At 58.8% G+C, this 26,502-nt stretch overlaps 1 protein-coding gene across 5 annotated transcripts in view; it reads right to left on the bottom strand.

Moving 5' to 3' along the window:
- rasa3 (RAS p21 protein activator 3) overlaps positions 1 to 26,502 on the bottom strand; it is a 264,967-nt gene that overhangs the window by 57,200 nt on the left and 181,265 nt on the right. For 3 of the 5 annotated variants that reach the window (XM_070891793.1, XM_070891795.1, XM_070891797.1), the window contains 4 exons: positions 23,225 to 23,305; positions 22,425 to 22,497; positions 5,758 to 5,834; positions 1,866 to 1,970 (listed from right to left, as the gene is read on the bottom strand). In XM_070891793.1, the coding sequence (XP_070747894.1) occupies positions 1,866 to 1,970; positions 5,758 to 5,834; positions 22,425 to 22,497; positions 23,225 to 23,305 (336 nt within the window). Of the gene's footprint in view, positions 1 to 1,865; positions 1,971 to 5,757; positions 5,835 to 22,424; positions 22,498 to 23,224; positions 23,306 to 26,502 lie in introns of those variants that run through there. The other 2 variants (XM_070891796.1, XM_070891798.1) reach the window with 2 other exon arrangements.

The following is a 26,502-nucleotide window of genomic DNA, read 5'->3' as shown; positions in this document are numbered from 1 at the left end:
TACAAATTAAGACAGGATACCATGTCTGTTTTCAACACGATCATTCAAATCAGGATGGACAAGAGAAAGCTTGGTCTTGAGACTTCTCGTCTTCAGTAGTTCAGCAGGGGAAACCCCAGTAAGCGTGTGAGGTCTTGTCCTATAACTAAGCAATATACATGACAAACGAGTCTGCACTGAACCTTGAATCACACGTTTCATGCTTTGCTTGATCGTTTGAACCGCACGCTCTGCTTGACCATTAGACTCAGGTTTGAATGGAGCCGACTTTACATGTCTGATACCATTGAGTTTCATGAACTCCAGAAACTCAAGACTTGTGAAGCAAGATCTGTTATCGCTCACAACAATGTCAGGCAAACCATGAGTAGCAAACATGACACGAAGGCTCTCAATAGTAGCTGTGGATGTACTGGATGACATAATAATACTCTATCCACTTTGAATATGCCTTCACCACAACAAAAAACATCTTTCCCAGGAAAGGGCCCGCAAAATCGACGAAGGAATTGAATGTAATATCTTCAAGTATGTAAATGACACTAAGCTGGGTGGCAGTGTGAGCTGTGAGGAGGAAGCTAAGAGGCTGCAGGGTGACTTGGACAGGTTAAGTGAGTGGGCAAATGCATGGCAGATGCAGTATAATGTGGATAAATGTGAGGTTATCCACTTTGGTGGCAAAAACAGGAAGGCAGATTATCTGAATGGTGACAGATTAGTAAAAGGGGAGGTGCAACAAGATCTGGGTGTCATGGTACATCAGTCATTGAAAGTAGGCATGCAGGTACAGCAGGCAGTAAAGAAAGCAAATGGCATGTTGGCCTTCATAGCGAGAGGATTTGAGTATAAGAGCAGGGAGGTCTTACTGCAGTTGTACAGGGCCTTGGTGAGACCACACCTTGAGTATTGTGTGCAGTTTTAGTCTCCTAATCTGAGGAAGGACATTCTTGTTATTGAGGGAGTGCAGCGAAGGTTCACCAGACTGATTCCCGGGATGGCAGCACTGACATATGAAGAAAGACTGGATCGACTAGGCTTATATTCACTGGAATTTAGAAGAATGAGAGGGGACCTCATAGAAGCATATAAAATTCTGACGGGATTGGACAGGTTAGATGTAGGAAGAATGTTCCCAATGTTGGGGAAGTCCAGAACCAGGGGTCACAGTCTAAGGATAAGGGGTAAGACATATAGAACCTTGATGAGGAGAAACATTTTCACCCAGAGAATTGTGAACCTGTGGAATTCTCTACCACAGAAAGTTGTTGAGTCCTTACGGCTAAAGGTATCAGGGGACATGGAGAGAAGGCAGGAGTGGGGTACTAAGTTGCATGATCAGCCATGATCATATTGAATGATGGTGCAGGCTCAAAGGGTTATAAAGGTTCATCATAACTTCCTGTGGGTCTCTGCCATGCAATGCAAGTAACACGCTGTTGGATAAATGCCCCCATTAATAATGTTACTTCTGTTCACCCGTTTGAAAGTAAGGGGTGCACCATGGTGACACAGAGCAAAACAATCCCTTGCCACATCAGTGCCATGGGAACATAGGATGAGGGGTTGGTTTGGTCCATTGAGACTCAGCAAGTGTGACACTTCAATGTGTCATGAACATTCTGGAGATGTGACTTCAATCCAATTCTGCGCACCACTCCTCCATGCCAACATGACACAATCTCAAGTCACCAGTTAACTGATGCCTCAGTAACCGGTTACACTTTCACCTCGTGTAGGCGGTGATTATCCAGTGTGGTTGCACCTACCTCAACACTTCAACACAGTGGCCAAACTTAACGTGCTAACTCCTGTTCAATCTGTTTCGTACAGAGAGGTACTGTTAAACTGAGCGAGCTCTTAATTACCATGCTTGGTGAGAACTCGACTGCTTTAGAATCTTCAAAGGGAGGCGTAGTTCTCCAAGAAATTCATCCCCAAACTTTAGGTTACTGGCGTTCCACAGATCAATCCTAGAAAGATAACATTCAGTGTCTCAGATGTTGTCAAATATGTCACAAGGTATCACAGAACATACTGTAAACACTGCTGCCTATTTTCGGAGGTTAGCAGACTTATATATATATTGTTATGGTGGTGTAGAAATTACGTTATTGGACTAATATCTGGAAATAAAAAGCTAGTCTTAGTAAAAGTGACCACGAAGCTGTCGGATTGTTGTAAAAACCCACCTAACTCAATAAAAAAGAAAGACTTGCATTTCTATCGCGCCTTTCACGACCACCAAACCTCTCAAAGCGCTTTACAACCAATGAAGTACTTTTGGAGTGTAGTCACTGTTATAAAATGGGAAATACAGCAGCAAGCAAGCTCCCACAAACAGCAGTGTGATAATGACCAGATAATCTGCTTTTGTTACGTTGATTGAGGGATAAATATTGGCCAGGACACCGGGGAGAACTCCCCCGCCATTCTTCAAAATAATGCCATGGGATCTTTTTTTGTCCATCCGAGAAAGCAGACGGGGTCTCGGTTTAACGTCTCATCCAAAAGACGGCACCTCCAACAGTGCAGCACTCCCTCAGTACTGCACAGTCCCCTGGAGTGGGACTTGAACCCACAACCTTCTGACTCAGAGGCGATAGCGCTATCTACTGAGCCACAGCTGACACAATAATGTCCTTTAGAGAAGGAAATCTGCTGTCCTTACCCAGTCTGGGCCTACACATGACTCCAGTCCCGCAGCACCGTGGTTGACTTTTAATTGCCCTCTGAAGTGGCTGAGTAAACCGCTCAGTTAAGGGCAGGCAACAAGGGATGGGCAATAAATGCTGGCCTTGCCAGCATAGCATAGGCATTTTACACTGAGCCAAACTCATGATCAAGGCTCCTTTACACCACGGAACAATTTTAATGTCTCTCCGTAATCACGCACAGTTTTGTGCATTAGAGTATTAACTGAGTGAAGGCAAATTTAGTGAATACGTGTTCCAAGCACACAGCCGAGGTCAGACTGGTCAGAGGTGAATCAAGGTGACTGGCGCCAATTCTCCAACCCACGCTCTATGATCTTTGTAACCTCTGGTATGAAGTGAAAGGCATAGTAAAACTCTAACAAATCAATATTAGCAGGGTTGAAAAGTATTCCACGAGTTACACTCACGCTGCAGAAAATCGATATTGTGCCCGTTACTAAACTGCAGAAAGAATTCGACTTCCAAGAAATAACAGGAAACATTTCAAGATGTGTTTTGTCATTAACCAAATTTTAAAAGAGCGATCTTGTGGTGAATGATAAGACCCCAAATTTTTTTTTGAAAACAACATTTCCTGTTAGCACAACATGGGATGTTTAAAACAACTTTCTGGGAGAGGAAGTACTAGGAACAAGTCAATTCCCCAGCATAGTCTGAGAAGAAACCATGCAATTAGAGAAAATCAGGATAGGACTACACAATAATAGGTAAAACCTCGCAGAGAAAGAACTCACATTTATGTTCCATCTCTCGGGACAGCAGGAAATGCTTCACAATCCATGAATTGATTACCAAAGTGTTGTCACTACGGTTACATGCCAACCAATTTGCAAAGTCCCCCAAACAGAAACTAAAAAACAAAAGCAGTTAATCTGATTTTTTGGCGGTGTTTGAGGGAGGAATGTTGGCCAAGGCACTAGGAAAACTCCCAGTTCTTCATAAATATCATCCATCATGGGCAGTCTCAAAATTGAGGAAGACTTGCTTCCACTCTAAAAGTGAGTTCTTAGGTGACTGTATAGTCCAATACGGGATTTACAGTCTCTGTCACAGGTGGGACAGATAATCATTGAAGGAAAGGGTGGGTGGGACAGGTTTGCCGCATGTTCCTTCCACTGTTTGCGTTTGTTTGCTGCATGCTCTCGGCGATGAGACTCGAGGTGCTCAGCGCCCTCCCGGATGCTCTTCCTCCACTTAGAACGGTCTTGGGCCAGGGATGCCCAGGTGCTGGTGGGAATGTTGCACTTTATCAAGGTGGCTTTGAGAGTGTCCTTGAAATGTTTCTTCTACCCACCTGGGGCTCGCTTGCCATGTAGGAGTTCCGAGTAGAGTGCTTGCTTTGGGAGTCTCGTATTGGGCATCCAGACAATGTGGCTCGCCCAACAGAGCTGGTCGAGTGTGGTCAATGCTTCGATTCCACGTTAAAAGAACTCACGCATAGGCATCTTCCACATCGCCACCCTAAGGGAGACCTGGCGAGCAGGGGAAGACCAGCTCAAAGAACAAGGTGGGGGTTACACCTTCTTCTGGAAAGGCAAACCAGAGGAAGAACGCCGCCTCCATGGAGTTGGCTTCGCCATCAAGAACGAGCTGGTCGGCCGCCTCAGGGACTCCCCCTGCGGGATTAGCGAACACCTCATGACGCTCCGACTCACCCTATCCTGGAACCAGTGCGCCACAGTCATCAGCGCGTACTCCCCAACACTTGACGCAACAGATGAGGCCAAAGAAGAATTCTACTCCAGCCTTGAACAATCCCTGTCCCAGTCCCTATGGACAACAAGCTGATCCTTCGTTAAATAACTTAGATAATGGTGGAGTGGGCAATATATTTGGCGGAAATGCTGGTTTCTGTTTATATCTCAACCAGCCAATTCTCTGCTTTCTGACCGTGAGAATTATGCCAGTCCTATATGATTAAAGAAGATTTTTTTCCTCCATTGCCCCACTTTTCTCAGCTGCAATCACAGCCTAGAAACAGGCCATTGGCTCCATCTAGTCCGTGTGGCAAGTCTACTATGTTTGGGAGGAACATGGGACTTTGGACCTCTGGTTCCCAAAGCTCTCCACCACAGGGAATTTTCCTCACCTCGTGTCTGGGTCTGTTGTAGACTCATTGATGAAGATTGATCATTGTAATTGGTCGACAACTCCATTATTGTTGAATCTTGCGACTCCCAGTCTAATCCCATTCACTCCCCGTACCCTTCAATATCCCACCCAGTCTAATCCCACTCACTCCCCATACCCATTAATATCCCACCCAATCAAATCTCACTCTCCCTGCACCCTTTAATATCCATCCAGTCTAATCTCACTCTTCCGCTCACTCCCCATAATCTTTAATATCCCATCCAGTCTAATACCACTCTACCACTCTCTTCCCCCCGCCCCCACCTCTTAGGTACCGGGCTGCTGGCCCTGCCAAGACCCTCCCTGGTGGCCCAGTGTTTGTCACTAACGTGGCTGCAGAGTCCGCAGTGGCTCTCCCTGGAACTGAAGAGGAGAGACGTTGTGATGAGTCAGCGCTGATGACTTGGAGCGACGGCCATTCCGACCCGCCCGTACTTCGCCCTGTTAGTGACACCACATCCGCCCTGCTGCAAAAAATAAATAAAGTGCAGAATTTCGCCCGATTCTCCGCCCCATGCATTGGAGCGGAGAAAACATTTAAAAAACGGTATGATCGCCCGTTTGGGGCGGAGGGCAATTTCAGCCGCAATATCTGGCTGCAGTCAAAAAGCTAATGGCATGTTGGGGTGCATAAAAAGAGGATTGAGCGTTGATCAATGGAAGCAATTCCGCCTTAATATAGACTGTTAATCAGACCCCCATCTAGAATAGTGTGTGTAACTCCTTCTGCAAAGCCTGTTTGACCCTGTGCAAAATAACGATTCCACAAAGAGGTCAACCAAGGTCACAGTTTCTTCTGCACAGAAACAATGCTACAAATATACTCGGTTTCTGTTTGGTAAGAACTGGGAGAACAAAAATATTACTTAATCCAAGACCACCTGATGGAGCTTCCAGCAAATCTTCTCACCTGATTTCCATCTTCTCCACATGCTCCTCCTCAACATCAAAGTGTGACTTTCGACTGTAGCTGCATGGCCTTGTCACCTGCAGTGAAAGGAGGTGAGTGACAGAGGAACCAGATCCCCATTGAGTACAGGTTTGCACAGAGACCATGCAATGTAAGCTCGAACACCAAAACCCATCTCACAACATTGCACAATGGCTCCTAACTCCACAGGGTGTGGAGAGAGAGGCATATCCACAATGTTCTGCCCAGACGTACACTGGGTGCAGTGGGATCTTTATGCCGTAGCCCTGTGGAGGGACAGGGATGTAAGAGATGAACCCATGTTGCTGCACACGTGCGGTGATAATCAGGGGTATGATGAAGTGGGAGCGGACAGCAACCCCAGCCTGTGTAATCTGACTATCGTCACTATATCTGGCACAAGTATGATGGGCCAAATGGTCTCTTTCTGTGCTGTATCATTCTATGATTCTATGAGCACAATTTGCTTTTCTATAGCTCTCCTGACGTACAGCAAGACATCTCCGAGACCTTTACAGTGAGGACGAATGGCATATGGTGGAAAATGAGCATGGGGAAAGGAGGTTGTTGTGGAGGGGGTGGGATGGGAAATGGGGAGAGTGGGAGGGGGAGAGTGGGAGGGGGAGAGTGGGAGGGGGAGAGTGGGAGGGGGAGAGTGGGAGGGGGAGAGTGGGAGGGGGAGAGTGGGAGGGGGAGAGTGGGAGGGGGAGAGTGGGAGGGGGAGAGTGGGAGGGGGAGAGTGGGAGGGGGAGAGTGGGAGGGGGAGAGTGGGAGGGGGAGAGTGGGAGGGGGAGAGTGGGAGGGGGAGAGTGGGAGGGGGAGAGTGGGATGAGGAATGGGGAGAGTGGGATGAGGAATGGGGAGAGTGGGATGAGGAATGGGGAGAGTGGGATGAGGAATGGGGAGAGTGGGATGAGGAATGGGGAGAGTGGGATGAGGAATGGGGAGAGTGGGATGAGGAATGGGGAGAGTGGGATGAGGAATGGGGAGAGTGGGATGAGGAATGGGGAGAGTGGGATGAGGAATGGGGAGAGTGGGATGAGGAATAGGGTGAGTGGGATGAGGAATGGGGAGAGTGGGATGGGGAATGGGGAGAGTGGGATGGGGAATGGGGAGAGTGGGATGAGGAATGGGGAGAGTGGGATGAGGAATGGGGAGAGTGGGATGAGGAATGGGGAGAGTGGGATGAGGAATGGGGAGAGTGGGATGGAGAGGGTGGGATGGGGAATGGGGAGGGGGTTGGAGAGTGTGGGATGCGGAGGGGAATGGAGGTAGGATGAGGAAAGGGGAGGGGAATGGGGAGGCTAAGGGAGGGTAACTGACGGCATGATAAGAAGAGAAGATTTTTGAGCAGGATTTTGAAAGGAGGGAGGGAGTTAGTAAAGTGGGTCGAGAATTCCAGAGGGCAGGAAATTAGTAGCTGATGGTGTTCAGCCAGAAGATCAGCCACGATCTTATTGGATGGCGGAGGTGACTTAAAGGGCCAAAGGGCCTGCTCCTATTTCTTATGTCCATATGGTGGTATTCCCAGCCTTGGTGAGTCGAGCGGGATTACCTGGAAGCTGCTGCCAGGATGGGACAGCACAGAAACTCAAAATATAAAAACAGTTTGCAATGTGGTGTAAAAGCTCAGTCACTATACACAGTTTCAGAAATTCTCCCTCTGCTGTATCTGAGATATTTCTTAAACAGCCTCGAAAACAGAGGAAAGTAGCTTGACAACCAGACTGAGTACCAGCTCCAGGAGTCCGTGCCGGTAGTCCATGCCGGGAGTTCATGACCGGAGTCTGTGCTGGGAGTCCGTGACTGGAGTCCGTGCTGGGAGTCCGTGCTGGGAGTCCGTGACCGGAGTCCGCGCTGGGAGTCCGTGACCGGAGTCCGCGCTGGGAGTCCGTGACCGGAGTCCGTGCTGGTAGTCCATGACCGGAGTCCGTGCCGGTAGTCCGTGCCGGGAATCCGTGACCGGAGTCTGTGCTGGGAGACCGTGACCGGAGTCTGTGCTGGGAGTCCGGGCTGGGAGTCCGTGCCGGGAGTCCGTGCCGGGAGTCTGTGACCAGAGTCTGAGCTGGGAGTCCGTGACCGGAGTCCGTGCTGGGAGTCCGTGACCGGAATCCATGCTGGGAGTCCGTGCTGGGAATCCGTGACCGGAGTCAGCGCTGGGAGTCCGTGACCGGAGTCAGCGCTGGGAGTCCGTGACCGGAGTCCGTGCTGGGAGTCCGTGCCGGGAGTCCGTGCTGGGAGTCCGTGAGCAGAGTCTGTGCTGGGAGTCCGTGACCGGAGTCCGTGCTGGGAGTCCGTGACCGGAATCCGTGCTGGGAGTCCGTGCCGGGAGTCCGTGCTGGGAGTCCGTGAGCAGAGTCCGTGCTGGGAGTCCGTGACCGGAGTCAGCGCTGGGAGTCCGTGACCGGAGTCAGCGCTGGGAGTCCGTGACCGGAGTCAGCGCTGGGAGTCCGTGACCGGAGTCCGTGCTGGGAGTCCGTGACCGGAGTCAGCGCTGGGAGTCCGTGACCGGAGTCCGTGCTGGGAGTCCGTGACCGGAGTCCGTGACCGGAGTCCGCGCTGGGAGTCCGTGCTGGGAGTCCGTGACCAGAGTCTGTGCTGGGAGTCCGTGACCAGAGTCTGTGCTGGGAGTCCGTGCTGGGAGTCCGTGACCGGAGTCCGTGCTGGGAGTCCGTGACCGGAGTCCGTGCTGGGAGTCCGTGACCGGAGTCCGTGCTGGGAGTCCGTGACCGGAGTCAGCGCTGGGAGTCCGTGACCGGAGTCCGTGCTGGGAGTCCGTGACCGGAGTCCGTGCTGGGAGTCCGTGACCGGAGTCCGTGCTGGGAGTCCGTGACCGGAGTCAGCGCTGGGAGTCCGTGACCGGAGTCCGCGCTGGGAGTCTGTGCTGGGAGTCCGTGACTGGAGTCCGTGACCGGAGTCCGCGCTGGGAGCCCGTGCTGGGAGTCCGTGCTGGGAGTCCGTGACCAGAGTCTGTGCTGGGAGTCCGTGACCAGAGTCTGTGCTGGGAGTCCGTGACCGGAGTCCGCACTGGGAGTCCGTGACCGGAGTCCGTGCTGGGAGTCCGTGACCGGAGTCCGCACTGGGAGTCCGTGACCGGAGTCCGTGTCCGGAGTCCGTGTCCGGAGTCTGCACTGGGAGTCCGTGACCGGAGTCTGCACTGGGAGTCCGTGACCGGAGTCCGCGCCGGGAGTCCGTGCCGGGAATCCGTGACCGGAGTCTGTGCTGGGAGACCGTGATGGAGTCTGTGCTGGGAGTCCGTGCCGGGAGTCCGTGCTGGGAGTCCGTGACCGGAGTCTGTGCTGGGAGTCCATGACCGGAGTCCGCGCCAGGAGTCCGTGACCGGAGTCTGTGCTGGGAATCCGTGACCAGAGTCTGTGCCGGGAGTCCGTGACCGGAGTCCGTGCCGGGAGTCCGTGACCAGAGTCTGTGCCGGGAGTCCGTGACCGGAGTCCGCGCCAGGAGTCCGTGACCGGAGTCCGCGCCAGGAGTCCGTGACCGGAGTCCGTGCTGGGAGTCCATGACCGGAGTCCGCGCTGGGAGTCCGTGCTGGGAGTCCGTGACCGGAGTCAGCGCTGGGAGTCCGTGATGGGAATCCGTGACCGGAGTCCGTACTGGGAGTCCGTGACCGGAGTCCGCGCCGGGAGTCCGTGCCGGGAATCCGTGACCGGAGTCTGTGCTGGGAGACCGTGACCGGAGTCTGTGCCGGGAGTACGTGACCGGAGTCAGCGCTGGGAGTCCGTGACCGGAGTCCGCGCTGGGAGTCCGTGACCGGAGTCCGCGCTGGGAGTCCGTGACCGGAGTCCGCGCTGGGAGTCCGTGACCGGAGTCCGCGCTGGGAGTCCGTGACCGGAGTCCGCGCTGGGAGTCCGTGCTGGGAGTCCGTGACCGGAGTCTGTGCAGGGAATCCGTGACCAGAGTCTGTGCCGGGAGTCTGTGCCGGTAGTCCGTGCCGGGAATCCGTGACCGGAGTCTGTGCTGGGAATCCGTGACCAGAGTCCGTGACCGGTGTCTGCGCTGGGAGTCCGTGCTGGGAGTCCGTGACCGGAGTCCGCGCTGGGAGTCCGTGACCGGAGTCCGTGACCGGAGTCCGCGCTGGGAGTCCGTGACCGGAGTCCGTGCTGGGAGTCCGTGACCGGAGTCTGCGCCGGGAGTCTGTGCTGGTAGTCCGTGCCGGGAATCCGTGACCGGAGTCTGTGCTGGGAATCCGTGACCAGAGTCCGTGACCGGAGTCTGCCCTGGGAGTCCGTGACCGGAGTCAGCGCTGGGAGTCCGTGAACGGAGTCCGTGCCGGGAGTCCCTGACCGGAGTCCGCGCTGGGAGTCCCTGACCGGAGTCAGCGCTGGGAGTCCGTGAACGGAGTCCGTGCTGGGAGTCCGTGACCGGAGTCCGCGCTGGGAGTCCCTGACCGGAGTCAGCGCTGGGAGTCCGTGAACGGAGTCCGTGCCGGGAGTCCGTGCTGGGAGTCTGTGCCGGGAGTCCGTGATCCGAGTCTGCACTGGGAGTCCGTGACCGGAGTCCGCACTGGGAGTCCGTGACCGGAGACCGTGACCGGAGTCCGCGCTGGGAGTCCGTGACCGGAATCTGTGCAGGGAATCCGTGACCAGAGTCTGTGCCGGGAGTCCGTGACCGGAGTCCGCGCTGGGAGTCAGTGACCGGAGTCCGTGCTGGGAGTCCGTAACCGGAGTCCGTGGCCGGAGTCCGTGCTGGGAGTCCGTGACCGGAGTCTGCACTGGGAGTCCGTGACCGGAGTCTGCACTGGGAGTCCATGACCGGAGTCCGCGCTGGGAGTCCGTGACCGGAGTCCGTGACTGGAGTCCGCGCTGGGAGTCCGTGCTGGGAGTCCGTGACCGGAGTCAGCACTGGGAGTTCGTGACCGGAGTCCGTGCCGGGAGTCCGTGACCGGAGTCTGCGCTGGGAGTCCGTGCTGGGAGTCCGTAACCGGAGTCCGCGCTGGGAGTCCGTGCTGGGAGTCAGTGACCGGAGTCCGTGCTGGGAGTCCGTGACCGGAGGCCGCGCTGGGAGTCAATGACCGGAGTCCGCGCTGGGAGTCCGTGACCGGAGTCCGCGCTGGGAGTCCGTGACCGGAGTCCGCGCTGTGAGTCCGTGACCGGAGTCCGCGCTGGGAGTCCGTGACCGGAGTCCGCGCTGGGAGTCCGTGACCGGAGTCCGCGCTGGGAGTCCGTGACCGGAGTCCGCGCTGGGAGTCCGTGACCGGAGTCCGCGCTGGGAGTCCGTGACCGGAGTCCGCGCTGGGAGTCCGTGACCGGAGTCTGCGCTGGGAGTCCGTGCTGGGAGTTCGTGACCGGAGTCCGCGCTGGGAGTCCGTGACCGGAGTCCGTGCTGGGTGTCCGTGCTGGGTGTCCGTGCTGGGAGTCCGTGCTGGGAGTCCGTGCTGGGAGTCCGCGCTGGGAGTCCGCGCTGGGAGTCCGTGACCGGAGTCCGTGCTGGGTGTCCGTGCTGGGAGTCCGTGCTGGGAGTCCGTGCTGGGAGTCCGTGCTGGGAGTCCGCGCTGGGAGTCCGTGACCGGAGTCCGTGCTGGGAGTCCGTGCTGGGAGTCCGTGACCGGAGTCCGCGCTGGGAGTCCGTGCTGGGAGTCAGTGACCGGAGTCCGTGACCGGAGTCTGCGCTGGGAGTCCGTGACCGGAGTCCGCGCCGGGAGTCCGTGCCGGGAATCCGTGACCGGAGTCTGTGCTGGGAGACCGTGACCGGAGTCTGTGCTGGGAGTCCGTGACCGGAGTCTGTGCTGGGAGTCCATGACCGGAGTCGTGCTGGGAGTCCGTGACCGGAGTCCGAGCTGGGAGTCCGTGACCGGAATCCATGCTGGAAGTCCGTGCCTGGAGTCAGCGCTGGGAGTCCGTGACCGGAGTCCGTGCTGGGAGTCCGTGACAGGAGTCCGCGCTGGGAGTACGCGCTGGGAGTCCGTGACCGGAGTCCGTGCTGGGAGTCCGTGCTGGGAGTCCGTGACCAGAGTCTGTGCTGGGAGTCCGTGACCGGAGTCCGTGACCGGAGTCCGCGCTGGGAGTCCGTGACCGGAGTCCGCGCTGGGCGTCCGTGACCGGAGTCCGTGCTGGGAGTCCGTGCTGGGAGTCAGTGACCGGAGGCCGCGCTGGGAGTCCGTGACCGGAGTCCGCACTGGGAGTCCGTGACCGGAGTCCGCGCTGTGAGTCCGTGACCGGAGTCTGCGCTGGGAGTCAGTGACCGGAGTCTGCGCTGGGAGTCCGTGACCGGAGTCCGCGCTGGGAGTCCCTGACCGGAGTCCGTGCTGGGAGTCTGTGACTGGAGTCCGTGACCGGAGTCCGTGCTGGGAGTCCGTGACGGGAGTCCGTGCTGGGAGTCTGTGCTGGGAATTCGTGACCGGAGTCCGTGACCGGAGTCTGTGCAGGGAATCCGTGACCAGAGTCTGTGCCGGGAGTCCGTGACCGGAGTCCGCGCTGGGAGTCCCTGACCGGATTCCGCGCTGGGAGTCCGTGACCGGAGTCTGCGCTGGGAGTCCGTGACCGGAGTCCGTGACGGAGTCCATGCTGGGAGTCCGTGACCGGAGTCCGCGCCGGGAGTCCGTGCCGGTAGTCCGTGCCGGGAGTCCGTGACCGGAGTCTGTGCTGGGAGACCGTGACCGGAGTCTGTGCTGGGAGTCCGTGACCGGAGTCTGTGCTGGGAGTCCGTGACCGGAGTCCGTGTCCGGAGTCCGCGCCGGGGAGTCCGTGCTGGGAGTCCGTGCCGGGAGTCCGTGACCGGAATCCGTGCCGGGAGTCCTTGCTGGGAATCCGTGACCGGAGTCAGCGCTGGGAGTCCGTGACCGGAGTCCGCGCTGGGAGTCCGTGACCGGAGTCCGCGCCGGGAGTCCGTGCCGGTAGTCCGTGCCGGGAATCCGTGACCGGAGTCTGTGCTGGGAGACCGTGACCGGAGTCTGTGCTGGGAGTCCGTGACCGGAGTCTGTGCTGGGAATCCGGGCTGGGAGTCCGTGCCGGGAGTCCGTGACCGGAGTCCGTGCTGGGAGTCCGTGACCGGAGTCCGTGCTGGGAGTCCGTGACCGGAGTCCGCGCCGGTAGTCCGTGCCGGGAATCCGTGACCGGAGTCTGTGCTGGGAGACCGTGACCGGAGTCTGTGCTGGGAGTCCGGGCTGGGAGTCCGGGCTGGGAGTCCGTGCCGGGAGTCCGTGCCGGGAGTCCGTGACCTGAGTCTGTGCTGGGAGTCCGTGACCGGAATCCATGCTGGGAGTCCGTGCCTGGAGTCCGTGCTGGGAATCCGTGACCGGAGTCAGCGCTGGGAGTCCTTGACCGGAGTCAGCGCTGGGAGTCCGTGACCGGAGTCCGCGCTGGGAGTCCGCGCTGGGAGTCCGTGACCGGAGTCCGGGCTGGGAGCCCGTGCAGGGAGCCCGTGCTGGGAATCTGTGCTGGGAATCCGTGACCGGAGTCCGTGATGGGAGTCCGTGCTGGGAGTCCGTGACCGGAGTCTGTGCTGGGAGACCGTGACCGGAGTCTGTGCTGGGAGTCCGTGACCGGAGTCTGTGCTGGGAGTCCGGGCTGGGAGTCCGTGCCGGGAGTCCGTGCCGGGAGTCCGTGACCAGAGTCTGTGCTGGGAGTCCATGACCGGAGTCCGTGCTGGGAGTCCGTGACCGGAATCCATGCTGGAAGTCCGTGCTGGGAATCCGTGACCGGAGTCAGCGCTGGGAGTCCGTGACCGGAGTCAGCGCTGGGAGTCCGTGACCGGAGTCCATGCTGGGAATCTGTGCTGGGAATCCGTGACCGGAGTCCGTGATCGGAGTCCGTGCTGGGAGGCCATGCTGGGAGGCCGTGCTGGGAGTCCGTGACCGGAGTCAGCGCTGGGAGTCCGTGACCGGAGTCCGTTCTGGGAGTCCGTGCCGGGAGTCCGTGCTGGGAGTCCGTGACCGGAGTCAGCGCTGGGAGTCCGTGACCGGAGTCCGTGGTGGGAGTCTGTGCTGGGAGTCCGTGACCGGAGTCCGTGCTGGGAGTCTGTGACCGGAGTCCGCGCTGGGAGTCCGTGACCGGAGTCCGCGCTGGGAGCCCGTGCTGGGAGTCTGTGCTGGGAGTCCGTGACCGGAGTCTGTGATCGGAGTCCGTGCTGGGAGTACGTGACCAGAGTCTGTGCTGGGAGTCCGTGCTGGGAGTCCGTGACCGGAGTCCGTGACCGGAGTCCGTGCTGGGAGTCCGTGACCGGAGTCCGTGCTGGGAGTCCGTGACCAGAGTCTGTGCCGGGAGTCCGTGACCGGAGTCTGCCCTGGGAGTCCGTGACCGGAGTCCGCGCTGGGAGTCCGTGACCGGAGTCCGCGCTGGGAGTCCGTGACCGGAGTCCGTGACCGGAGTCCGTGACCGGAGTCCGTGACCGGAGTCCGTGACCGGAGTCCGCGCTGGGAGTCCGTGACCGGAGTCCGCGCTGGGAGTCCGTGACCGGAGTCCGCGCTGGGAGTCCGTGCTGGGAGTCCGTGACCGGAGTCTGTGCAGGGAATCCGTGACCAGAGTCTGTGCCGGGAGTCTGTGCCGGTAGTCCGTGCCGGGAATCCGTGACCGGAGTCTGTGCTGGGAATCCGTGACCAGAGTCCGTGACCGGTGTCTGCGCTGGGAGTCCGTGCTGGGAGTCCGTGACCGGAGTCCGCGCTGGGAGTCCGTGACCGGAGTCCGTGACCGGAGTCCGCGCTGGGAGTCCGTGACCGGAGTCCGTGCTGGGAGTCCGTGACCGGAGTCTGCGCCGGGAGTCTGTGCTGGTAGTCCGTGCCGGGAATCCGTGACCGGAGTCTGTGCTGGGAATCCGTGACCAGAGTCCGTGACCGGAGTCTGCCCTGGGAGTCCGTGACCGGAGTCAGCGCTGGGAGTCCGTGAACGGAGTCCGTGCCGGGAGTCCCTGACCGGAGTCCGCGCTGGGAGTCCCTGACCGGAGTCAGCGCTGGGAGTCCGTGACCGGAGTCCGTGCTGGGAGTCCGTGACCGGAGTCTGCGCCGGGAGTCTGTGCTGGTAGTCCGTGCCGGGAATCCGTGACCGGAGTCTGTGCTGGGAATCCGTGACCAGAGTCCGTGACCGGAGTCTGCCCTGGGAGTCCGTGACCGGAGTCAGCGCTGGGAGTCCGTGAACGGAGTCCGTGCCGGGAGTCCCTGACCGGAGTCCGCGCTGGGAGTCCCTGACCGGAGTCAGCGCTGGGAGTCCGTGAACGGAGTCCGTGCTGGGAGTCCGTGACCGGAGTCCGCGCTGGGAGTCCCTGACCGGAGTCAGCGCTGGGAGTCCGTGAACGGAGTCCGTGCCGGGAGTCCGTGCTGGGAGTCTGTGCCGGGAGTCCGTGATCCGAGTCTGCACTGGGAGTCCGTGACCGGAGTCCGCACTGGGAGTCCGTGACCGGAGACCGTGACCGGAGTCCGCGCTGGGAGTCCGTGACCGGAATCTGTGCAGGGAATCCGTGACCAGAGTCTGTGCCGGGAGTCCGTGACCGGAGTCCGCGCTGGGAGTCAGTGACCGGAGTCCGTGCTGGGAGTCCGTAACCGGAGTCCGTGGCCGGAGTCCGTGCTGGGAGTCCGTGACCGAAGTCCGTGCTGGGAGTCCATGACCGGAGTCTGCGCTGGGAGTCCGTGACCGGAGTCTGCACTGGGAGTCCGTGACCGGAGTCTGCACTGGGAGTCCATGACCGGAGTCCGCGCTGGGAGTCCGTGACCGGAGTCCGTGACTGGAGTCCGCGCTGGGAGTCCGTGCTGGGAGTCCGTGACCGGAGTCAGCACTGGGAGTTCGTGACCGGAGTCCGTGCTGGGAGTCCGTAACCGGAGTCCGCGCTGGGAGTCCGTGCTGGGAGTCAGTGACCGGAGTCCGTGCTGGGAGTCCGTGACCGGAGGCCGCGCTGGGAGTCAATGACCGGAGTCCGCGCTGGGAGTCCGTGACCGGAGTCCGCGCTGGGAGTCCGTGACCGGAGTCCGCGCTGTGAGTCCGTGACCGGAGTCCGCGCTGGGAGTCCGTGACCGGAGTCCGCGCTGGGAGTCCGTGACCGGAGTCCGCGCTGGGAGTCCGTGACCGGAGTCCGCGCTGGGAGTCCGTGACCGGAGTCCGCGCTGGGAGTCCGTGACCGGAGTCCGCGCTGGGAGTCCGTGACCGGAGTCTGCGCTGGGAGTCCGTGACCGGAGTCCGTGCTGGGAGTCCGTGACCAGAGTCTGTGCCAGGAGTCCGTGACCGGAGTCTGCCCTGGGAGTCCGTGACCGGAGTCCGCGCTGGGAGTCCGTGACCGGAGTCCGCGCTGGGAGTCCGTGACCGGAGTCCGCGTTGGGAGTCCGTGACCGGAGTCCGCGCTGGGAGTCCGTGACCGGAGTCCGCGCTGGGAGTCCGTGACCGGAGTCCGCGCTGGGAGTCCGTGACCGGAGTCCGCGCTGGGAGTCCGTGCTGGGAGTCCGTGACCGGAGTCTGTGCAGGGAATCCGTGACCAGAGTCTGTGCCGGGAGTCTGTGCCGGTAGTCCGTGCCGGGAATCCGTGACCGGAGTCTGTGCTGGGAATCCGTGACCAGAGTCCGTGACCGGTGTCTGCGCTGGGAGTCCGTGCTGGGAGTCCGTGACCGGAGTCCGCGCTGGGAGTCCGTGACCGGAGTCCGTGACCGGAGTCCGCGCTGGGAGTCCGTGACCGGAGTCCGTGCTGGGAGTCCGTGACCGGAGTCTGCGCCGGGAGTCTGTGCTGGTAGTCCGTGCCGGGAATCCGTGACCGGAGTCTGTGCTGGGAATCCGTGACCAGAGTCCGTGACCGGAGTCTGCCCTGGGAGTCCGTGACCGGAGTCAGCGCTGGGAGTCCGTGACCGGAGTCTGCGCCGGGAGTCTGTGCCGGTAGTCCGTGCCGGGAATCCGTGACCGGAGTCTGTGCTGGGAATCCGTGACCAGAGTCCGTGACCGGAGTCTGCCCTGGGAGTCCGTGACCGGAGTCAGCGCTGGGAGTCCGTGAACGGAGTCCGTGCCGGGAGTCCCTGACCGGAGTCCGCGCTGGGAGTCCCTGACCGGAGTCAGCGCTGGGAGTCCGTGAACGGAGTCCGTGCTGGGAGTCCGTGACCGGAGTCCGCGCTGGGAGTCCCTGACCGGAGTCAGCGCTGGGAGTCCGTGAACGGAGTCCGTGCCGGGAGTCCGTGCTGGGAGTCTGTGCCGGGAGTCCGTGATCCGAGTCTGCACTGGGAGTCCGTGACCGGAGTCCGCACTGGGAGTCCGTGACCGGAGACCGTGACCGGAGTCCGCGCTGGGAGTCTGTGACCGGAATCTGTGCAGGGAATCCGTGACCAGAGTCTGTGCCGGGAGTCCGTGACCGGAGTCCGCGCTGGGAGTCAGTGACCGGAGTCCGTGCTGGGAGTCCGTAACCGGAGTCCGTGGCCGGAGTCCGTGCTGGGAGTCCGTGACCGAAGTCCGCGCTGGGAGTCCGTGCTGGGAGTCCATGACCGGAGTCTGCGCTGGGAGTCCGTGACCGGAGTCTGCACTGGGAGTCCGTGACCGGAGTCTGCACTGGGAGTCCGTGACCGGAGTCCGTGCTGGGAGTCCATGACCGGAGTCCGCGCTGGGAGTCCGTGACCGGAGTCCGTGACTGGAGTCCGCGCTGGGAGTCCGTGCTGGGAGTCCGTGACCGGAGTCAGCACTGGGAGTTCGTGACCGGAGTCCGTGCCGGGAGTCCATGACCGGAGTCTGCGCTGGGAGTCCGTGCTGGGAGTCCGTAACCGGAGTCCGCGCTGGGAGTCCGTGAGCGGAGTCTGTGCTGGGAATCCGAGACCAGAGTCTGTGCCGGGAGTCCGTGACCGGAGTCTGCACTGGGAGTCCGTGCTGGGAGTCTGTGACCGGAGTCCGTGACCGGAGTCCGCGCTGGGAGTCCGTGACCGGAGTCCGTGCTGGGAGTCCGTGACCGGAGTCCGCGACCGGAGTCCGCGACCGGAGTCCGCGCTGGGAGTCCGTGACCGGAGTCTGTGCTGGGAATCCGTGACCAGAGTCTGTGCCGGGAGTCCGTGACCGGAGTCTGCACTGGGAGTCCGTGACCGGAGTCCGCGCTGGGAGTCCGTGACCAGAGTCCGCGCTGGGAGTCCGTGACCGGAGTCCGCGCTGGGAGTCCGTGACCGGAGTCCGCGCTGGGAGTCCGTGCTGGGAGTCCGTGCTGGGAGTCCGTGCTGGGAGTCCGTGCTGGGAGTCCGTGCTGGGAGTCCCCGTGACTGGAGTCCGTGACCGGAGTCCGCGCTGGGAGTCCGTGACCGGAGTCTGTGCTGGGAGTCCGTGACCGGAGTCCACGCTGGGAGTCCATGACCGGAGTCTGTGCTGGGAGTCCGTGACCGGAGTCTGTGCTGGGAGTCCGTGACCGGAGTCTGCGCTGGGAGTCCGTGACCGGAGTCTGTGCTGGGAGTCCGTGACCGGAGTCCACGCTGGGAGTCCGTGACCGGAGTCCACGCTGGGAGTCCGTGACCGGAGTCCGTGCCGGGAGTCCGTGACCGGAGTCTGTGCTGGGAATCCGTGACCAGAGTCTGTGCCGGGAGTCCGTGACCGGAGTCTGCACTGGGAGTCCGTGCTGGGAGTCCGTGACCGGAGTCCGCGCTGGGTGTCCGTGCCGGGAGTCCATGACCGGAGTCTGCGCTGGGAGTCCGTGACCGGAGTCCGTGACCGGAGTCCGTGACCGGAGTCCGCGCTGGGAGTCCGTGACCGGAGTCCGCGCTGGGAGTCCGTGACCGGAGTCCGCGCTGGGAGTCCGTGACCAGAGTCTGTGCTGGGAGTCCCCGTGACTGGAGTCCGTGACCGGAGTCCGCGCTGGGAGTCCGTGCTGGGAGTCCGTGACCGGAGTCCGTGCTGGGAGTCCGTGACCAGAGTCTGTGCCGGGAGTCTGTGACCGGAGTCTGCCCTGGGAGTCCGTGAACGGACTCCGCACTGGGAGTCCGTGACCGGAGTCCGTGACCGGAGTCCGCGCTGGGAGTCCGTGACCGGAGTCCGTGACCGGAGTCCGTGACCGGAGTCTGTGCTGGGAGTCCGTGACCGGAGTCCGTGCTGGGAGTCCGTGACCGGAGTCCGTGCTGGGAGTCCGTGACCGGAGTCCGTGACCGGAGTCCGTGCTGGGAGTCCATGCTGGGAGTCCATGCTGGGAGTCCGTGACCGGAGTCTGCACTGGGAGTCCGTGACCGGAGTCCGCACTGGGAGTCCGTGACGGGAGTCCGTGACCGGAGTCCGCGCTGGGAGTCCGTGCTGGGAGTCCGTGACCGGAGTCAGCACTGGGAGTTCGTGACCGGAGTCTGTGCTGGGAATCCGTGACCAGAGTCAGCACTGGGAGTTCGTGACCGGAGTCTGTGCTGGGAATCCGTGACCAGAGTCTGTGCCGGGAGTCCGTGACCGGAGTCTGCCCTGGGAGTCCGTGACCGGAGTCTGTGCCGGGAGTCCGTGACCGGAGTCTGCCCTGGGAGTCCGTGACCGGAGTCCGCGCTGGGAATCCGTGACCGGAGTCCGCGCTGGGAGTCCGTGCTGGGAATCCGAGACCAGAGTCTGTGCCAGGAGTCCGTGACCGGAGTCTGCACTGGGAGTCCGTGCTGGGAGTCTGTGACCGGAGTCCGTGACCGGAGTCCGCGCTGGGAGTCCGTGACCGGAGTCCGTGCTGGGAGTCCGTGACCGGAGTCCGCGACCGGAGTCCGCGACCGGAGTCCGCGCTGGGAGTCCGTGACCGGAGTCCGCGCTGGGAGTCCGTGACCGGAGTCTGTGCTGGGAATCCGTGACCAGAGTCTGTGCCGGGAGTCCGTGACCGGAGTCTGCACTGGGAGTCCGTGACCGGAGTCCGCGCTGGGAGTCCGTGACCGGAGTCCGTGACCGGAGTCCGCGCTGGGAGTCCGTGACCGGAGTCCGCGCTGGGAGTCCGTGCTGGGAGTCCGTGCTGGGAGTCCGTGCTGGGAGTCCGTGCTGGGAGTCCGTGCTGGGAGTCCCCGTGACTGGAGTCCGTGACCGGAGTCCGCGCTGGGAGTCCGTGACCGGAGTCTGTGCTGGGAGTCCGTGACCGGAGTCCACGCTGGGAGTCCATGACCGGAGTCTGTGCTGGGAGTCCGTGACCGGAGTCTGTGCTGGGAGTCCGTGACCGGAGTCTGTGCTGGGAGTCCGTGACCGGAGTCTGCGCTGGGAGTCCGTGACCGGAGTCTGTGCTGGGAGTCCGTGACCGGAGTCCACGCTGGGAGTCCGTGACCGGAGTCCACGCTGGGAGTCCGTGACCGGAGTCCGTGCCGGGAGTCCGTGACCGGAGTCTGTGCTGGGAATCCGTGACCAGAGTCTGTGCCGGGAGTCCGTGACCGGAGTCTGCACTGGGAGTCCGTGCTGGGAGTCCGTGACCGGAGTCCGCGCTGGGTGTCCGTGCCGGGAGTCCATGACCGGAGTCTGTGTTGGGAATCCGTGCTGGGAGTCCGTGACCGGAGTCTGCACTGGGAGTCCGTGCTGGGAGTCCATGACCGGAGTCTGCGCTGGGAGTCCGTGACCGGAGTCCGTGACCGGAGTCCGTGACCGGAGTCCGCGCTGGGAGTCCGTGACCGGAGTCCGCGCTGGGAGTCCGTGACCGGAGTCCGCGCTGGGAGTCCGTGACCGGAGTCCGCGCTGGGAGTCCGTGACCGGAGTCTGTGCTGGGAGTCCCCGTGACTGGAGTCCGTGACCGGAGTCCGCGCTGGGAGTCCGTGCTGGGAGTCCGTGACCGGAGTCCGTGCTGGGAGTCCGTGACCAGAGTCTGTGCTGGGAATCCGTGACCAGAGTCTGTGCCGGGAGTCCGTGACCGGAGTCTGCACTGGGAGTCCGTGCTGGGAGTCCGTGACCGGAGTCCGCGCTGGGTGTCCGTGCCGGGAGTCCATGACCGGAGTCTGTGTTGGGAATCCGTGCTGGGAGTCCGTGACCGGAGTCTGCACTGGGAGTCCGTGCTGGGAGTCCATGACCGGAGTCTGCGCTGGGAGTCCGTGACCGGAGTCCGTGACCGGAGTCCGTGACCGGAGTCCGCGCTGGGAGTCCGTGACCGGAGTCCGCGCTGGGAGTCCGTGACCGGAGTCCGCGCTGGGAGTCCGTGACCGGAGTCCGCGCTGGGAGTCCGTGACCGGAGTCTGTGCTGGGAGTCCCCGTGACTGGAGTCCGTGACCGGAGTCCGCGCTGGGAGTCCGTGCTGGGAGTCCGTGACCGGAGTCCGTGCTGGGAGTCCGTGACCAGAGTCTGTGCCGGGAGTCTGTGACCGGAGTCTGCCCTGGGAGTCCGTGAACGGAGTCCGCACTGGGAGTCCGTGACCGGAGTCCGTGACCGGAGTCCGCGCTGGGAGTCCGTGACCGGAGTCCGTGACCGGAGTCCGTGACCGGAGTCTGTGCTGGGAGTCCGTGACCGGAGTCCGTGCTGGGAGTCCGTGACCGGAGTCCGTGCTGGGAGTCCGTGACCGGAGTCCGTGACCGGAGTCCGTGCTGGGAGTCCATGCTGGGAGTCCGTGACCGGAGTCCGCACTGGGAGTCCGTGACCGGAGTCCGCACTGGGAGTCCGTGACGGGAGTCCGTGACCGGAGTCCGCGCTGGGAGTCCGTGCTGGGAGTCCGTGACCGGAGTCAGCACTGGGAGTTCGTGACCGGAGTCTGTGCTGGGAATCCGTGACCAGAGTCTGTGCCGGGAGTCCGTGACCGGAGTCTGCCCTGGGAGTCCGTGACCGGAGTCTGTGCCGGGAGTCCGTGACCGGAGTCTGCCCTGGGAGTCCGTGACCGGAGTCCGCGCTGGGAATCCGTGACCGGAGTCCGCGCTGGGAGTCCGTGCTGGGAGTCCCAGTGACTGGAGTCCGTGACCGGAGTCCGCGCTGGGAGTCCGCGCTGGGAGTCCGCGCTGGGAGTCCGCGCTGGGAGTCCGCGCTGGGAGTCCGTGACCGGAGTCTGTGACCGGAGTCTGTGCTGGGTGTCCGTGACCGGAGTCCGTGACCGGAGTCCGTGACCGGAGTCCGTGACCGGAGTCCGTGCTGGGAGTCCGTGACCGGAGTCCGTGACCGGAGTCCGTGACCAGAGTCTGTGCTGGGAGTCCGTGACCGGAGTCCGTGCTGGGAGTCCGTGACCGGAGTCCGTGACCGGAGTCCGTGACCGGAGTCCGTGACCAGAGTCCGTGCTGGGAGTCCGTGACCGGAGTCCGTGACCGGAGTCCGCGCTGGGAGTCCGTGACTGGAGTCCGTGCTGGGAGTCCGTGACCGGAGTCCGCGCTGGGAGTCCGTGCTGGGAGTCCGTGCTGGGAGTCCGTGACCGGAGTCCGTGCTGGGAGTCCGTGACCGGAGTCCGTGCTGGGAGTCCGTGACCGGAGTCCGTGCTGGGAGTCCGTGACCGGAGTCCGCGCTGGGAGTCCGTGCTGGGAGTCCATGACCGGAGTCCGCACTGGGAGTTCGCGCTGTGAGTCCGTGACCGGAGTCCGTGCTGGGAGTCCGTGACCGGAGTCCGTGCTGGGAGTCCGTGACCGGAGTCCGTGCTGGGAGTCCGTGACCGGAGTCCGTGCTGTGAGTCCGTGACCGGAGTCCGTGCTGGGCTGGTATATTCATTCAGTGCCAGCGGAAAGAGTTTAATTCACTCGATTATTGTGACAAAGTACTGGAAAACGACGCACTAATGAGTCATGAAAAGGCCCAGTTACATAAGGGCACACCCAGAACAACAGGGAATCACAAACATCCACCAACTGTACCCGTGAAGATTGAACTTACCTCAAAATAGAAGACTTCATCAAACTGGGGATTGTTGGTTTTTCGCTTCACTTTTGTTTTCTTCAACTCAGACCTTGTATAAAAACACACAGAATCCGAAGACTTGTCAATGCGGAGATTCAAAGGTTTATCCAACAGGAAACATTTAAAACAAAAAGCAAAATACTGGAGATACTGGATAAAATCAGAACATGCTGGAAACACTCAGCGGGTCAGGTAACATCTTTGGAAAGAGGCAGGTAGCGTTAATGGACAAGAATTATAACCCTTCGTTCGGGATTCTCAAACGGTGGGATGCAAACCCACAATTTTAACCCAATCTGCCCGTTGGGAAACTGACGGAATCTGGAGCAACGCCAGTTTAAGCAACGCCCGATTAAGCTCTCCACTGAAGTCGATATTGGGCGGTGTGTAAAACCGACGTTCCACCCAATCCTGTGGGATTCCGACCTAGTGAGTTAGGTTAGAATTACCCCGTCGTCTCGAGATTACTAACCCAGTAACATAACCAATACACTAGTGTAGTTGAGAGAGAGAGAGAGAGAGTTAGAAACTCACTCTACAGAGCCAGGTTATTTTGAGACAGTTGACATAGCAAAACGAAATGTGAAATGTTGGTGTAGAGGGAAATGAAAGTTGGGCTCTTCCTATACTGGGCGGCAAGTTCAAAATCTATCCCTTTTATCAGAAAAGTATAACCAAAAATTGTGACAACAGAGAGTAGGTTTGTGGACAGGAAGGGCACAACATATAGATTGGAATTGACTATTTCTGCAGGTAACTGACAAGTTAATGGATACCTGGATGGACTCGACAAGGTAACTGTTGCATAAGGATCACATTGCCCATTGACTATTGGCAAGTCTTGGCACTCTAGAACACTGGATAGAAACAAAAAGAAAAGAAGCAAATCAATTATTAAAAAACAGTGATGAGTTTTCTCCCCATCTTACTGTGCATCATGTCTGTGAAGGGTTTCTGAGTAACTGATAGAATGTTTTCAGTATTCGGTATATTGGTTCAAAGTATCCACCATGTCCTTTGCCCTCTTTAAGGATATCAAGCATAGCTCAGTGGATAGCGCTGCACTGTCGGAGGGGCCATCTTCCGGTCAATCTAATATTATCTAGCAGCTAAATATACGGAAATATGATTAATATATTCAGTTATCACAGTGCCTGAAAGTATGTATTAATTTACACTGATCAAGTACATCCAGACTGCCACTGATCTAATTGTGCTGCACTCTGCTTGGCGTTTCTGAATTTATTTAAGTATCTTTAGAATATATCGGGATAAATTTTTGACCTCTCCCCCCCAAGGCAATAACCTGATGGATCAGATCACCCGTTCCTTGTAGCAGCCTCACGCTTTTCATTCCATCGAGAGGCAAAGACAAGGTCCATCCTCTCCACTGGATTACCATCTAACCAGTGAAGGTGAACATTTACTTCATGGTGTATACAATCAACTGGTGAATCCCGAAGGGATGGATAACTATTTTTGGGTGGGGTGGTTTAGTTGCATTCTACCCACTGGTAGCTTAATCACTACTAATAAACTCTTGAAGCTCAAAGGAAACACAATTAAAGATGTCAGCAGGGATAGGATTACTTCACTCTGCAAGAGCCTCTGTGTTGGCTGGAATACACAGAAACATAGAAAATAGGTGCAGGAGTAGGCCATACAGCCCTTCGAACCTGCACCACCATTCAATATGATTATGGCTGATCATGCAACTTCAGTACCCCATTCCTGCTTTCTCTCCATACTCCCTGATCCCTTTAGCCGCAAGGGCCACATCTAACTCCCTTTTGAATATATCCAATGAACCGGACTCAACAACATTTTCTGGTAGAGAATTCCACAGGTTCACAATTCTCTGGGTGAAAAAGTTTCTCCTCATCTCAGTCCTAAATGGTTTACCCCTTATCCTTAGATTGTGACCCCTGGTTCTGGACTTCCCCAACATCGGGAACATTCTTCCTGCATCTAACCTGTCCAGTCCCGTCAGAATTTTATATGCTTCTATGAGATGCCCTCTCATTCTTCTAAATTCCAGTGAATATAAGCCTAGTCGATCCAGTTTTTCTTCATATGTCAGTCCTGCCATCCCGGGAATCAGTCTGGTGAACCTTTGCTGCACTCCCTCAATAGCAAGAATGTCTTTCCTCAGATTAGGAGACTAAAATTGGACACAATATTCAAGGTGTGGTCTCACCATGGCCCTGTACAACTACAGCGAGACCTCCCTGCTCCTATACTCAAATCCTCTTGCTATGAAGGCCAACATGCCATTTGCTTTCTTCACTGCCTGCTGTACCTACATACCTACTTTCAATGACTGATGTATCATGACACCCAGGTCTCGTTGCACCTCCCCTTTTATTAATCTGTCACCATTCAGATAATAACCTGCCTTCCTGTTTTTGCCACCAAAGTGGATAACCTCACATTTATCCACATTATACTGCATCTGCCATGCATTTGCCCACTCACCTAACCTGTCCAAGTCACCCTGCAACCTCTTACATCCTCCTCACAGCTCACACTGCCACCCAGCTTACTGTCATCTTCCCAGTGAATGTGAAGTGCAGAGAAGCCAACGACATGGGGGGAAAACTCGTTTGCCTCCTGTGCGTATTTAGTGTATTTAGGGGAGGCAGGATGGGTAAAGCAAATTGGAATCTTGTAATTAATGATTTGTGGCGGTTCAACAACTTTTGAAGGAGCAAAAAAAAATGACTGCACTCAAGTTAAATGAAACAGAGAAGGAAATATTAACTGAGAGATTCTAGTTCGTAAATATTCAGCACTACGATAACATTCTTCCATCAGCAAGATGAGATGAAATATACTCATGTCCTCCAAACGCAAAGCAAACAGTACAGTGTGTGTAAGTGTGAGCGTGTTTACAAGAGTTTACGTGTGCAAGAGTGTGAGTATATGTGTGCAAGAGAGTGTGTGTGCGTGACAGAGTGCATGTGTGCGTGAGTGTGTGTGTGCACGCGCAAGAGTGTGAGTGAGCGTGCTAGAGTGTGTGTGCACTAGAGTGTAAGTGCGTGTGCAAGAGCCTGAGTGTGCACAAGATTGTGTGTGTGCGCGCAAGTGTGCGCGCTCGAGTGTGCAAGAGTGTGAGTGTGTGCAAGAGTGAGTGTGTGTGTACAAGAGCTTGATTGTGAGCGTGTATGTGCAAGAGTGTGAGCGTGTATGTGCAAGAGTGCAAGAGTGTGAGTGTGTGCTAGAGTGTGTGTTTGAGTCTACACGAGCTTGAGTGAGTGTGCGTGCACGAGTGTGTGTGTGCGCCCAAGAGTGTGTGTGTCCAAGAGTGTGAGTGCCTGTGCAAGAGTGTGAGTGTGCAAGAATGAGTGCGTGTGTGTGTGCGTGTTTGCGCGTGTATGCATGAATGCGAGTGTGCGTATACAACAGTGTGTGTGCATGAGTATGTGTGTGTGTGAGAGCGAATGTGCGTGTGTGCATGAATCTGAGAGAGTGAGTCTGTGTGCGAGTGTTTGTGTGTGAGAGTATGTGTGTATGCATGAGAGAGTGAGAGTGTGTGTGTGTGTGTGTGCGCGAGAGAGTGAGTGTGCGTGAGAGTGTGTGCACGCGAGAGATCGAGTGCGTGTGCGTGAGCGAGTGCGCAAGCGAATGTGTGTGAGAAAGCGAGTATGTGTGTGAGAGCGAGCATGTGTGTGCATGAGTGAGAGCGAGTGTGTGTGCATGAGAACGAGCGTGTGTGCGTGTGAGAACGAGCGTGTGTGTTTGAGAGTGAGAGCGAGTGTGTGTGTGTGTGTGTGTGTGTGTGTGTGTGTGTGTGTTCGAGAGCGTGTGTGCGCACGAGAGAGCGAGTGTGCACGTGAGAGAGCGCGTGCGCGCGCGCACCCGTGAGAGTGTCTGCGCCCGTGAGAGCGTGTGTGCATGAGAGCGTGTGTGTTTGTGTGCGCGTGTGCGCGTGTGCGCAAGCGTGTGTGTGTGTGTGTGCGTGAGAGAGCGTGTGTGTGTGTTCGTGAGAGAGCGTGTGTGTGTGTGTGTGTGTGTGTGTGTGTGTGTGTGTGTGAAGGGGAGGCAGGAGATTGAG

This window comes from Pristiophorus japonicus, chromosome 10, assembly GCF_044704955.1.
Source record: "Pristiophorus japonicus isolate sPriJap1 chromosome 10, sPriJap1.hap1, whole genome shotgun sequence".
Classification (NCBI taxonomy): Eukaryota; Metazoa; Chordata; class Chondrichthyes; family Pristiophoridae; genus Pristiophorus; species Pristiophorus japonicus.
The sequence above is the reverse complement of the archived record's forward strand: the minus strand, read 5'-3'. Positions and strand labels throughout refer to the sequence as shown.